The 15,088-nt window shown below is 34.7% G+C and overlaps 2 protein-coding genes across 2 annotated transcripts; both read left to right on the plus strand.

Moving 5' to 3' along the window:
- Positions 1–272: 272 nt before the first annotated feature.
- On the plus strand, positions 273–1,619 carry LOC142522626 (ethylene-responsive transcription factor 3-like). The gene has a single exon (XM_075626128.1). The coding sequence runs from the start codon at positions 601–603 to the stop codon at positions 1,276–1,278; it is 678 nt and encodes a 225-aa protein (XP_075482243.1). The 5' UTR covers positions 273–600; the 3' UTR covers positions 1,279–1,619.
- A 10,903-nt stretch (positions 1,620–12,522) lies between these two features.
- Positions 12,523–14,799, plus strand: LOC142523067 (uncharacterized). Its single transcript, XM_075626705.1, has 4 exons — positions 12,523–13,151; positions 13,378–13,827; positions 13,933–14,242; positions 14,366–14,799. The coding sequence occupies exons 1-4, from the start codon at positions 12,744–12,746 to the stop codon at positions 14,500–14,502; spliced, it is 1,305 nt and encodes a 434-aa protein (XP_075482820.1). The 5' UTR covers positions 12,523–12,743; the 3' UTR covers positions 14,503–14,799.
- Positions 14,800–15,088: the final 289 nt, after the last annotated feature.

Here is a 15,088-nt window from a genome sequence, read left to right on the forward strand (position 1 = left end):
TCATTCTGAATTCTGACAAAAAATTTTCTGCCCGCCACCCCCTCATTGATCGAAGGGAGACCAAATATGAAGCCAGTGATCACATGCTTTTATCCGACATAGTTTATCTGAACAACAACGTAATTTACAAATTATTTTGTTAATTTAAAAATATATTACAACTATGATTTACAAACTATTACGTTGTTTCAAGAGTTTATTAAACGTATGGCGACAGCGATTTTCATATAATAAAATAATAAGAAAAAAAGGGCCAAATATGAGGGAAGGAAAGGGGGAGGAGGGAAGGGAAAGGCCAAAGCTATGAATTCAAGAACGTAGTTGGTTCGTGTAAGGAATTTATTGCTGGTGCCCACCCAAAAACTAATAATATATTTTATTTTATTAAAAAAAAATAGTTCACTGTCTTCTTTTTCTTTTAACCCACAAATATAGAATTCATTGGTGAGAGAAATCTTGACATGAATCAGATAAGCGAAATCTAATCCATTTTCTCTTTGCGTTGGTGGTGTTCGTCTTCTTTTTGGTGTGTGTATATATGTTGTGTTGAAGTTTTATTTTTGTTTCTTCAATTCTTCTGGTTCATCTTGGATTTGGGCCATGCGGCGGGGGAGAGTTGCGGCGAGGCAGGCGGCGGCGGCGGTTCAAGGTGACGGATCTGGAGGATCTACGGAGATCAGATTCCGGGGTGTCAGAAAGAGACCTTGGGGGAGATTTGCTGCGGAGATCAGAGACCCTTGGAAGAAGACCCGGGTTTGGCTCGGCACCTTTGACTCGGCTGAGGACGCAGCTCGAGCGTACGACGCCGCCGCACGCTCTCTTCGGGGGCCCAAAGCTAGGACTAACTTTCCCTCACCTCCCGACGGCGCTTTGTTCCCGGTTTTCAATGCTAAAAACTCGACTCATCATCGGATGAGCAGTAACCCCAACGATCCGTTTACGGATTCACGGTTTTATCCCCAGGAACACCAGATAATGGCCCAGCAGAGGCCAATGTCCAGCAGCATGAGCAGCACAGTGGAATCTTTTAGTGGGCCTCGACAACTACAGCCGCCGCAGCTCGTACAGCAGCAGAGGAGGCAACCTCGGTTTCCGCCAGCTGTCCCCGATGATTGTCACAGCGACTGTGATTCCTCCTCCTCCGTGGTTGATGATGCTGATTGTGACATCGTTTCCTCCTCTTGTAAAAAGCCCCTTCCTTTTGATCTTAACATGCCTCCTCCGCTGGACTCCGCCACTGACATGGACGAGCTCGCTTACACCGCCCTCCGGCTCTAAGAGGGTCTCAGAAGATGATGATTGGGAAAAAAGTACCCATTTGGTTAAAATTACTCAGTTTGTTTCTTCTTTTATATTTATTTGCTGAAAAACATAATGAGAAAAAGGGGAGGAGAGTGCTCATAGACAAGGCTGAAGACTGTTGTGGGCTAAAAACTAATACATATCTTGAGAATGTCTGTTGTCTGGAGAGGATTTACGTGTTTCATATTTATAAACTTCAATGTCATTGATAATAGCAGATATTGTGATGGATATCCTGAGTATGTTCTGTATTGTTTCAGACCTTTTAATCTTGTTTCAATTTGTAATATTTGTATGATTTTCTGACCATACCCTGATCTGTTCTCTTGTTTATTGTTTCAGGTTCTGAATTTCTTGGTTTGTGATTTGATTTGCTGAATTGCCCATATTTTGATGTAAATATAGAAACTTTATAGAAGCCGGCTCTATCGAGCAACTATGATGATATGAATTGTGAATTCTGCCAACTTTGTTGATCAAGTTGTGTGTTTTTTTTATCGTGTACTTGTCTAGTTTACTTTAAACCCCTTGTTCTACTGGTTCAGATTATTTTCTCGCTGATTTACATCATTTACGCCCTTGATGTATTGGCGTTGCTTTGGTTTCATGTTTAAGGGTTGTTTTTATTCACTAAGATGCCCTTTTAAGGTTTTAAAGGACTATGTTTTGAGTTTTAAGATTCTAATCTCCCTCAGTTATTCCTCATTAGGTCGGTAACACAACATTCTTTATTCGAACAACCACATGTGCGCATTCTTCATGTCCGCTGATGATTTGCATCACTATGTTAAGGTAGTGCAAATGGTAAGTCATCGAAACTTAGATAGATACGCCATGAAACTATGATACATTGAGTTTATATCACGCATACTGCAGTGAGCCTGTTTGAGTTTTTGTAACTTGATAGTCAATTGAGTGTCAAGTTCTGTTGTTTTCTTTGTTATTTTTGCTACTTGTATATAGAAATTGAAACACACGCACACATACCCGCGCATATATGTATACATGCATGCATACACCTAATGGGGATTGGTTTTAGAATGTGATTGATTAATGTAAATGATGACAGTGGGCATACATACATACATACATATTACATACATGCAGCTGATGGGGCTCGAAGTAGGATGTGAATAAGGAATGTATATAATCGTGGAGTGGATGCATTTAGCTTTGTATTCCTCTCATTTTGGACAAAATGCATCTTTTCTTTCCATACATGTTTGTTTATCATATCCGGTAATTGTTGATGTTGCTGATTTTGATCCTGTTTGTTGCGAAGCTGCTGAATAAGGTCGCGAATATGGAAATTTCTGCACTATTTCATGTGGTATAGATGGAACCGGTTTGCAGATTAGATGTCCAGAAATTCCAAAAATTACATAATATGTTATCGTTTTTTATGTTTATATAATTAATTAATAAAAACTGTTGAAAAATATATTTAAAATGTGTATTGAATATTTGAATGTTGAATATTTGAATGTTGAAAATAAGAGTTGTAAATATTGAAAATTAGTGTGTGATGATGTAGGTAGTGATGTATTTTATTTTTGGATTATTTGTAAAGATTTCCTATAAATAGATCTCTCATTTGTGAAGAAAATCACAATTGAGTAGAGAGAAAAATATTACAAAGTGTGTAGTTTGGTAAATTTTGAGAGTTTGAGATTTTTACTTTTTACCATAAATTTTTACTTTTTCACAACACGTTATCAGCACGAAACTCTAAAAGTCCTCCATCCTTTTCCAAGCTCCAAACAGAAGAAAAAGGTTATCATACTCACGAGTCTTTTATTTATCGGAGAATATCCTCCTCGTGTGTTTTCTTTATTTTTACAAATGCTTGTACTTGTTGTTTATCCATTACTTTGTATTACAATATTCATTAACTAATAAAATACATCGTAATTTTTTTTAGTACCACCATGTCAAATTTGACAAAGCTTGAATTTGTTGCGCTCGACATCACGGGAAAAAATTATATGCCATGGACTCTCGATGTAGAAATGCATCTTGAGTCATTGGGTCTAAGTGAGACAATAAAAGAAAATGGCATATCGACATCACAAGAAAAGGCAAAACCCATTATATTTTTGCGTCGACATCTCGACGAGGGATTGAAATGTGAATATTTAATTGAAAAAGATCCCATGGCTTTGTGGAAAGGATTGAAAGAAAGATTTGAACATATAAGGGAAGTTATACTTCCGACCGTCCGTGATGAATGGAATATGTTAAGATTCCAAGATTTTAAGAAAGTCAGCGATTATAATTCAGCGATGTATCGAATAATCTCGCAGCTAAAATTTTGTGGACATGAGGTCACAGAATCGGAAATGCTTGAAAAAATATTTTCCATGTTTCATGCGTCAAATATTACTCTACAGCAACAATATAGAGTACGTGGATTTGCGAGATATTCTGAACTCATCGCCTGTCTTCTTGTGGCGGAAAAAAACAACGAGCTATTAATGAGAAATCATCAGTCCCGACCCACTGGATCAACAGCATTTCCAGAAGTAAATGTTGTAAGTAAAAATGAATTTAAACCTGGAAACCAAAATCAAATTCAAAGACAAGGTTTTGGTCGAGGTCGAGGTCGTGGACGTGGACGTGGAATTGGCCGTGGTCGTGGTCGAGGCCGTGGTTTTGAAAACAATAGAGATAGTTATTTTTATAATTCATCTCAAAAGAGCGTCACAAACCATCCACAGAAAAGGCATCATGAGAATACAAGTGTTAATGAGAATCACTCAAAAAGATATGAAAGTTCTTGTTTCAGATGTGGTACTCCAGGACATTGGTCCAAAATTTGTCGAGCCCCTGAACACCTTTGTAAACTTTATAAAGAATCATTAAAGGGGAAAGAAAAGGAGACCAACTTCACTGAACGTAGTGACCATTTGAGTGATTCAACTCATTTTGATGCTGGTGATTTTATGAATGATTTCTCTGGAAATGATCAATATGTTGGTGGGATATATTTTCTCAATGATTTATTTGAAAATGAACAATATAGTGGTAGAATATAAATGTACAATAATTTATTTTTCATGTATCCATATAATGTTTTATTGTATAATTATGATATGTGTTATATTTAAATATATATTGCCAGTAATTTTATTTCATTGCATATTTTTTTGAAGTTCAAAAAATGGAAAATGCTATGAGCAAAGCTGAAGTTTGCATACCCGATAGTGGTACAACGCACACTATCCTCCGAGATAAAAGATATTTCTTGGACTAAAACCAACAAAAACAACGGTGAATACAATATCAGGTCCTATAGACTTGATTAAAGGATGTGGTAAAGCACAATTTTTGTTACCTAATGGTACAAAATTTTTGATCAATGATGCTTTATATTCACCACAATCGAAAAGAAATTTGTTGAGTTTTAATGATATATATTCCCATGGGTATGTACTCAAACAATGAATGAAGGGAATAAGAAATATATGTGTCTTATCACATATAAATCAGGAAAGAAATATGTGATTGAAAAACTACCAATGCTCCCTACTGGATTGCATTATACACATATAAGTCCGATTGAATCAAACATGGTAGTTGATAATTCTTCAATATCAACCAATTGGCATGATCGATTGGGACATCCTGGTTCAACAATGATGCGAAGAATTATAGAAAATACACATGGTCATCCGCTGAAAGACCAGAAGATCTTTCAGAATAATAAGTTTCAATGTAAAGCATGTTCTCTTGAAAAACTTATTATAAGACCATCACCAGCCAAAATCCAAACTGAATCACCAATGTTTCTCGAACGTATTCAGGGTGATATTTGTGGACCAATCCATCCACCATGTGGACCATTCAGATACTTTATGGTATTGATTGATGCCTCCAGCAGATGGTCACATATATGTTTATTGTCAACTCGAAATGTTGCATTTGCAAGATTACTTGCTCAAATAATAAAATTGAGGAATCAATTTCCCGATTATACAATCAAGAAAATTAGACTTGATAATGCTGGTGAATTTACTTCCCAAACTTTCAATGATTATTGTATGTCTATGGAAATCATTGTTGAGCATCATGTTGCTCATGTACATACACAGAATGAATTGGCTGAATCATTGATTAAACGTCTGCAAATTATTGCTATACCAATGATTATGAAAAAAAAGCTCCCTATTTCTATATGGGGACATGCAATTTTATACGCTGCTTCATTAATTCGCATCAGACCAAGTGCATATCATAAATACTCCCCATTGCAGCTTGCATTTGGTAAAGAACCAGACATTTCTCATCTGAGAATTTTTGAATGTATGGTGTATGTGCCTATTGCACCACCGCAACGAAAGAAAATGGGACCTCAAAGAAAGGTTGGAATTTATATCGGTTATGATAGTCCATCAATAATTCGATATCTTGAACCTCAGACAGGCGACGTGTTCACAGCACGTTTTGCTGATTGTCATTTTAATGAGGAAATCTTCCCAATGTTAGGGGGAGAACAAAAACATACCGAAAAGGAAATTACATGGCATGTATCATCATTGTTACATCTGGATCCAAGAACAAAACAATGTGAAAAAGATGTACAACAAATTGTACACTTGCAAAGAATAGCCAATCAAATACCAGATGCATTTGCTGACACAAAAGGGGTAACTAAATCATATATACATGCTGCAAATGCCCTGCTCGAATTGAAATTCAAAGAAACAAATTAAAGATACTCATGATGTCATTAAACGCCTGAAGCGTGGAAGGCCAGTTGGTTCCAAGGATAAAAATTCTCGAAAAAGAAAATTTATAGAGAAACACAATGATCACAAAATAAAGAATGATGTTCCTGAAGAAACACATGATGATCACAAAATAGAGAATGGTGTTCCTGAAAAAACACATGATGATGAAAATATTCTGTCAGAACCACAAACTGACGAGAATCATGAAATCTCTATCAATTACATTAATACTGGAAAAATATGGAACCGAAAAGATATAGAAGAAATTGATGATATATTTTCTTATAATGTGGCAATCGACATCATAAATGATAATGAAGATCATGAACCAAAATCTTTTGGTGAATGTAAAAATCGGCAGGATTGGATAAAATGGAAAGAAGCCATCCAGGTTCAATTGGATTCGCTAAATAAACGTAATGTTTTTGGACCTATAGTCCTTACACCTGAAGGTGTAAAACCTGTTGGATACAAATGAGTTTTTATTCGAAAGCGAAATGAGAAAAATGAAATAGTGAGATATAAAGCTCGACTTGTTGCACAAGGTTTTTCTCAAAGGCCTGGAATTGATTATGAAGAAACGTATTCTCCCGTGATGGATGCAATTACGTTTCGGTATTTGATTAGCTTGGCGGTATCTGAAAATTTAGAAATGCGTCTTATGGATGTTGTTACAGCTTATTTATATGGATCACTTGATAGTAATATATATATGAAAATCCCTGAAGGATTTAAGATGCCTGAAGCACAAAGTTCAAAACCCAGAGAATGTTATTCTGTGAAATTACAAAGATCATTATATGGGTTAAAGCAATCTGGTCGAATGTGGTATAATCGACTAAGTGATCACTTGATGAAAAAGAGATATGTAAATAATTCAATATGTCCTTGTGTTTTCATTAAGAAAACAACATCCGGATGCGTAATTATTGCTGTATATGTTGATGATTTAAACATCATTGGAACGAATAAGGAAATTCAAGAAGTTGTGTCATACTTGAAGGAAGAATTTGAAATGAAGGATCTTGGAAAAATCAAGTATTGTCTGGGTTTACAAATTGAACAAAAAGAATGTGGAATGTTTGTTCACCAGACAAATTATACAGAAAAGATCCTTAAACGTTTTAATATGGATAAATCAAATCCTTTAAGTATTCTAATGGTTGTTAGATCATTAAACATAGGAAAGGATCCATTCCGACCATGTGAAGAAGATGAAGATATTCTTGGTCCAGAAGTACCATATCTAAGTGCTATCGGTGCCTTTATGTATCTTACAAATTGTACAAGGCCTGATATATCTTTTGCCGTAAATTTGTTGGCAAGATTTAGCACATATCCAACAAAGAGACATTGGAACGGAATTAAACATATATTCCGTTATCTACGAGAAACGACAGACTTGGGACTTTTGTATTCAAAAGATGCTAATCCAAGTATAATTGGTTATGACGATGCTGGATACTTATCTGATCCACACAAGGCACCAAACTGGATATGTTTTTACTCGTGGAGGCACTGCAATTTCTTGGCGTTCACAGAAACAAACGCTCGTAACAACTTCATCAAATCATGCCGAGATTATTGCACTACATGAAGCAAGTCGTGAATGTGTGTGGTTAAAATCAATGACCCAACATATCCAAATCTCATGCGGATTATCGTTCGACGATAAGCCTGTGATACTATATGAAGATAATGCTGCATGTGTTGCTCAAATGAAAGAAGGATACATAAAAAGCGACAGAACTAAACATATTCCTCCTAAGTTCTTCGCATTCACCAAGGAGCTTGAGAAGAATAAATGTATTGATGTTCGTCACATTCAATCAAGTGAAAATTCATCAGATCTCTTCACAAAGGCGCTTCCTACGTCAATATTCAGAAAGCATATATATAATATTGGGATGCGCAATCTACGAAATTTGTGAAGAATTGTTCGTGTCAACATGAGGGGGAGTTTACGTGACTGCACTCTTTTTCCCTTGCTATGATTTTTATCCCACTAGGTTTTTCCTAGTAAGGTTTTTAACGAGGCAGTATAAAAACACGTAATGAAGACAATCGTTATGATCATCATCACAAGGGGGAGTGTTGAAAAATATATTTAAAATGTGTGTATTGAATATTTGAATGTTGAATATTTGAATGTTGAAAATAAGAGTTGTAAATATTGAAAATTAGTGTGTGATGATGTAGGTAGTGATGTATTTTATTTTTGGATTATTTGTAAAGATTTCCTATAAATAGATCTCTCATTTGTGAAGAAAATCACAATTGAGTAGAGAGAAAAATATTATAAAGTGTGTAGTTTGGTAAATTTTGAGAGTTTGAGATTTTTACTTTTTACCATAAATTTTTACTTTTTCACAACAAAAACAATATTTTTATGTCAAGAATATTATTTTTAAAAATAATTATAAAAATTTTTGTTATTTTTTTCATGATAATTATGGAACCGACTATCCGATTCGGAGAACCGTTTGTTTAAAAAACATCAAATTTTTCTTTGTTATGGGCTTAAAAAACATCAAAAAGGCACCAAATTAAGATCCGAAGTCTGTTCTTTCTTCCTTTTCTTTTCATAACATGTAAACATATATTATTGATTTAAAATTAAATAATTTTGTAGGCACTAACGCAGTGATGTTTTGATTTTTCTTATAAAATTATATATTTCTATGTATTGTCTGGATAATAAATAGATTTTGAAGTTAAATGTTTTATAACCAACCCGATCATTTTAATTTTGCAATTTGACTAAATGTAATTGTACAATTGAAAATATTGTAATCCTAATAAGTAAAAACAAATAAATATTTCACGTGAGATTTCATAGAACGGAGTCGAACTCAAAATATGCTTAATACAAAACTAATAGATTTAATTATATATTATGTTTGGTGAAGAAAATCAAGGTATTGTAGGTATTATAAAACTAGTAATGTTATATGTACAATCGATTTTGTACAACAATTCTTACAACACAATAAATTAATGATAAATATCGTTGTAAGATATATTTTTTGTAACTTTAGTATTATCCCAATGAAAAACAGATCATGACTATATTTTAAGATAACAAGTATAAAAGTATAGATAATATGTACCATTCATTAAATTTCTAATGCAATCAAATTATCATTTTGAAGGCAAAGAAACATAAACTAAATTTGAAAAAAAAAATCAAAATGTTAAAATATTTCTTCTTAATTGATAGATTGTACATCCATTTAATTTATTGACAAAAACTTTTATGAGACGGTCTCACGAGTCATATTCTGTGAGACGGATCTCTTATTTGGGTTATCCATGACAAAATATTACTTTTTATGCTAATAATATAACTTTTTATTGTGAATATCGGTAGGGTTGACCCGTCTCACAAATAAAAATTCGTGAGACCGTCTCACAAGAGACCTACTCTTATTTATTTTGTAATATTTATTTTTTGGCAAAAACTTGTGTAAGACGATCTCACATATCGTATTTTGTGAGTCAGATCTCTTATTTGGGTAATCCATGAAAAAATATTATTTTTTATTCTAAGAGTATTATTTTTTTATTGTGAATATGCAGTAGGGTTGACCCGTCTCAGAGATAAAGATTCATGAGATCGTCTTATAAGAGACATACCCTTATTTTTTTGATATTATATTAAAATTTAAATTTCGTTCAAACTCCCCTTGAAGTCGAGTTCCATTGACATTTGAATAATCGCTACTCTTTTTTTTTTAAAAAAAATATATAATTTATAGACAACAAAAAGCATCTTACAGCAATTGATTAATTAATTACAATTAATTGTTAACGTCGTAGACGTGTCGCCACAATATTATTATTTCTATATATGGATACACACTTGGCACCATGTTAACAGCTACGTTACTAGAATGTTTAATTAACAAATATAAATCTAATAAAATTTCTCGGACAAAAAAAATAAAAAAAAATTGAATTGGTATAATCACAAGGAATACACCAAATGTGTTGACCAATTGAATACTTTATCTTACGCACTCATGTGATTACAACTGTTTGGCTGTTCGCTTTTATTGATCCCAGCCGCCAAACACCACACGTTGCGACACCTCTTCCTACTTTTTACGTTTCAAATAAAAGTTTTTCTTTATTTTATTTTTAAATATAAAAATTGTTCTAATATTTCTTTGGTATTCAAAATTATCGAATTCAAATCGATCTCTAACATTTGGACAGTTTATGAATATGTTTTAATCTTTTGAATCGAACCGCAAGCTAAATTTTTAGGTTATTCTAGTTGAGTAGGTCTCTTGTGAGACGGTCTCACGAATCTTTATCTGTGAGACGGGTCAACCTTACCGATATTCACAATAAAAAGTAATACTCTTAGCATAAAAATTAATAATTTTTCTTAGATGACCTAAATAAGAGATCCGTCTCACTAAATACGATAGGTTCATTTACACCTGATTCATTCTTTCGTCCTAGCATCGATTCGGTTGATTTACACCTGATCCCACTCGTTTAGTAGGATTTGTTAGCTTGGTTCATCACTCAGAAAGTATCTTTATTATTCGCAAGCCAATTGTACAAAACTATCATTCATTTGCAAAGCAACAATAGTGACGAAAATAATATATAATAAAATAAAAATACTTTGCCGCGAATAATATATTCACTAATCGAACATGGTATGAAACTTAGTTTAATATATGTAATAGCGTGAACTCCTGAAACTCCTCCTGAAAGTGCTTCTTCTTTTACATGCTCGGCGGGGTAATGTGTTGTCCTGTTTACTGATTCATGGTACTAGTTTTAAATGTCTTTTTGAAAAAAATATAATAATAAAATTAAAAGACGTGTTAAATTCACTTCATTTTAGTTTGGCTCGAGGGTGAATTTAATTTATTTTTTTTTTTTTAAAAAAAATTAACTTCATATTCAGTCCATATTTTGAAAAATATATATATGAGTTTTATTCCCTACTCCACAACAAATATGTTTATGCACTCATCGAGCTCACATATATTTCACGTATGAAAATCGGTACAAAAAATTAATGATATGGTGCTGATAGTCGATAGATAATATTTGAGTATCAATTGCTTTTAACTGATACAAAAGATAATATTTTAGTACAATATATTTATCAATATCAACATTTTCTATACATATTTGAGTACTCAAAAATGATATATCAGTATCAGATCTAAAATAATTGGTACTCAAATAACATATGTTAATATCATATTTCCAATGTTTTGTACCAAATTTCGTTCGAAAAAAAATTATATCATTAATACCAATGTTTAATATATACGCTGAAGCAATCGGTAATTATATATTAGTACTAAAGTAATGACTCCCTTAAATTATGCATTTCAATCTTATGGAAACCTTTTCAGAAGCGAAACGGTCAATTTCCTTGGTACAGAAGGTATGGCTCCCTTAAATTTGGCACGGAAAATGATATGTTTTGGGACAATATTTAGTCAATCCTAACCAGTGACATGTCCCATACTGTGCCCATTCAACTCACAGATGGAACTCACTATTATTTTTAATGTGTGACGGGTAAATATCATGTGCAAAAACTTGCGTGAGACGATCTCACGAGTCGTATTTTATGAGACATATCTCTTATTTGGGTTATCCATGAAAAAATATTACTTTTTACGCTAAGAATATTATTTTTTTATTGTGAATATCGGTAGGGTTGACCAGTCTCACAGATAAAAATTCGTGAGATCATCTCACAAGAGATCTACTCAGCTTCGTGTTAACACAATAATCAAGTAAATCAAACTCAGAAAACCCTCATGTTATAAACTTGTCCTCTGAAATGATGGATGCAAAATATAGATCGATATCATTATTCCAATACTTTAAAAATCTCAAATATATGTATACAATAACAACAAAAAAACTTTTATCTTACAAACACGTAGCAAATCCAAAAGATCAATCACGATTAATTATTCGTCGAGTGGAGATTGTTTACTCTAGATAGGGCATTAATTTCTCCTGGGATGTAGGCCTTGCACATCCCAAAATTTGGAAATCAATAGAAACTTCAAATTAAACGATTTCTCAATTTTCAAACTAATTGGATGGTGGATGTAGTTTATGGTTTACGACCAGATCTATCTTTATTTTGAGTATCAATTGTGGGGATGGATATTAATTGAAATTCCCGTTTAGTCGATTTTTATTTTGAGTAAGTATCTTATGAGACGATATCACATATTTATTTTCTAAGTCGAGTCAAAATGATTTTCACTTGTAGTGAAAAGTAATCTTTTTAGCCAAAAAATAATCTTTTTCACGAATTAAGTTGGATGAAAATTCATTTCATAGAATTGATATGTGATATCGTCTGACAAAATTTTTGCGTTTTATTGTTTGGTTAGATACAATATGAGTAAAAAATATGAAATTAAATATATATGAAAAGTGAAGAAAATTCCCGATAAAAGCAGGCAGTGCTCGTATTAATAAGCAAGGAATCGGATTCAATTGATATCCATCCCCTACACTTGACACTCTCCCATTGGCTTCTCGCCAACTAACCCAAGCAAGCACTCCCAGTTCGAACCCATCACAGGAATCTTGGATTTCGTAGGAGTTTGTCTGACTTCCCCATATAGATTATTATAGCCCTTCGATCGAACCAAGAAACAGATTTCGATCGCACCCGAGAAACGCCGAACAAAAAAGGGGTCGAGTAAAATGGAGGAAGGAAGAGCGGCATTGATCGATGGTAACAAGAACAGGGCTTTCGTGCGATGCGCGTCGCACGCGCAGGACGAGCTGCACGGCTTCAGGACCTGGCTGAGATGGCTGTGCGTCGACCATTCCAACCCGTGGACCGCGTGCCTGTCGTGGCTCGTCTTCTTGGTGTTCGCCATCCTGGTTCCCGTCCTATCGCATTTCGTCCTGGCCTGCAGCGATTGCGACAGCCGCCACAGCAGGCCGTACGACGCCGTGGCGCAGCTATCCCTCAGTGGCGTCGCTTCCCTCTCGTACCTTTGTTTGACGAGGTTCGTGAGCAAGTATGGGCTCAGGAGATTTCTGTTCTTCGATAAGCTATGCGATGAGAGCGAGACGGTTAGGCGGGGTTATACCCAACAGTTTAATGTAAGTCGGTCGAATCATTTCCCAGATTCTTCATTATTTGTGGTTTTTTGTATGTTAGGGAGAAGAGATCGCGATTCATGTTTATTGTCTTTAATGTTCGACTGGATTACCCGTGGTGATTCATTTTATCGTTAAGTTATCATAACAAAGATTTTGCATGAACTATGTGCCTTGGATCTCAAAGCATTTGTTTCCTAATTTCGTACAACCATCTCTTCATATGCAGAGATCATTGAAGCTCTTATTTTTCTTTGTGCTTCCCTGTTTTGCTGCCGAGAGCGTATATAAGATATGGTGGTTCAGTTCGGGTGGAACACGTATTCCATTCTTGGGCCATGTTATTGTGAGCAACACTGTTGCTTGTATCCTTGAATTGTGCTCGTGGTTTTACCGAACCGTAGTGTTTTTCCTCATCTGCATTCTCTTCCGTTTGATCTGCTACCTGCAAATTCTCCGTCTCCAAGATTTCGCTGAGGTCTTTCAGTCAGATTCGGATGTCGAATCAGTTCTGAGAGAACACCTTAGAATTAGAAGATATTTAAGGATCATAAGCCATCGGTACCGGGTGTTCATACTGTGGGCATTGATATTTATCACCGCCAGTCAATTCGCCTCTCTTCTCATTACTTTGCGGCCTGGTGCAGCCGTCAACATTTTCAAATCTGGAGAACTAGCAGTATGAATCACCATCTGTTAAACTATTTTTGAGTATAAAGCTTGAATCATCTAATATTTTTCCTTCAATAAATGGCTTTTATTGAACTTTTGCATTTGTGCACAGCTTTGCTCGGTTAGCCTTCTAGCGGGGCTCATGATTTTATTACGAAGTGCAACCAGAATTACTCATAAGGCACAATCCGTGACGTGCCTTGCATCAAAGTGGCATGTGTGTGCTACCATTGACTCATTTGAGACCGCTGAAAACGAGACTCCAGTTGCTCGGGATGCTGATGAACAAATATTCACAGCAAGTTCTGAAGGATCGTCTGATTTTGATGACGTTGGTGATGAAGAAGATGAACTGGACAACACTAAATTCATTCCATCATATGCGTACAGCACAATCTCCTTTCAGAAAAGACAAGCTCTTGGTGAGTTTTGCCATCATAGGATCCGTTCTTGCGTCTTCTTTGCTCAAAAATACTTTCTAGTTTTGATATAAATATGGCGCTGAAAATGTGACATGAAGATAACAATTGATTTTTCCCACACAGTAACATACTTCGAGAACAATGGAGCTGGAATTACAGTATACGGGTTCATGCTGGACAGAACTTCGCTTCACACCATATTTGGGATAGAGTTATCCTTGGTACTCTGGCTGCTTGGAAAAACCGTCGGCATTTCTTGAAAGACTGTGCGTTGAACATTAACTCAGAGATTGGTTGACGATCAGTTTGTTCAATTTGTTCGTGAAATCTACTGCCTGGTTGTGATCCCAGAGGGAAAGGCATGTCATTGTACAATACAGAAATAACATAGGTAAAGGAATGATTGAGTAGAAGATTGAAATTAATCCAAGGGGAGATTGGTTTTTTATTCTTTTCAACTTTTGTTTTCCTTCTCATTTGCTGTAATCTTACTTATTTGAAGAGTGATCAAGAATGTAATATGCGTGGTGTTGGATCAGGGATGCCTTTTTCAGTTCTTTGCTTTGTCTTTCTTGATTTTTTTTTAAATCGTCATTCTGCATTCTGAATTTCCTAATTGTAATTTATACTTTTAATCCTCATAAAATAAAGACACGTTTGCATTTAACGGTGTGTTTGAGTTAATGTAATACGTGAACGATTGAGAGGAGTTCAATTCTACTTATCATCGTCATCTTGTATGGTTTTATTTGACTAAAGTGTTTTATAAATTATTATTTAACCCGAAGATTTATACAACATGAACCGATTTAGACAGTGATTTCAACAGACGGATTCTATTGTCAT

This window comes from Primulina tabacum, chromosome 13, assembly GCF_025594145.1.
Source record: "Primulina tabacum isolate GXHZ01 chromosome 13, ASM2559414v2, whole genome shotgun sequence".
NCBI lineage: Eukaryota > Viridiplantae > Streptophyta > Magnoliopsida > Lamiales > Gesneriaceae > Primulina > Primulina tabacum.

Excerpts from the sequence above, each read along its gene's own strand:
- LOC142522626 (XM_075626128.1), top strand. The coding sequence starts at position 601 with ATGCGGCGGGGGAGAGTTGCGGCGAGGCAGGCGGCGGCGGCGGTTCAA.
- LOC142523067 (XM_075626705.1), top strand. The coding sequence starts at position 12,744 with ATGGAGGAAGGAAGAGCGGCATTGATCGATGGTAACAAGAACAGGGCT. Across the intron at positions 13,152-13,377 it reads GTTATACCCAACAGTTTAAT|AGATCATTGAAGCTCTTATT; the intron begins GTAAGTCGGTCG and ends CTTCATATGCAG. Across the intron at positions 13,828-13,932 it reads TCAAATCTGGAGAACTAGCA|CTTTGCTCGGTTAGCCTTCT; the intron begins GTATGAATCACC and ends ATTTGTGCACAG.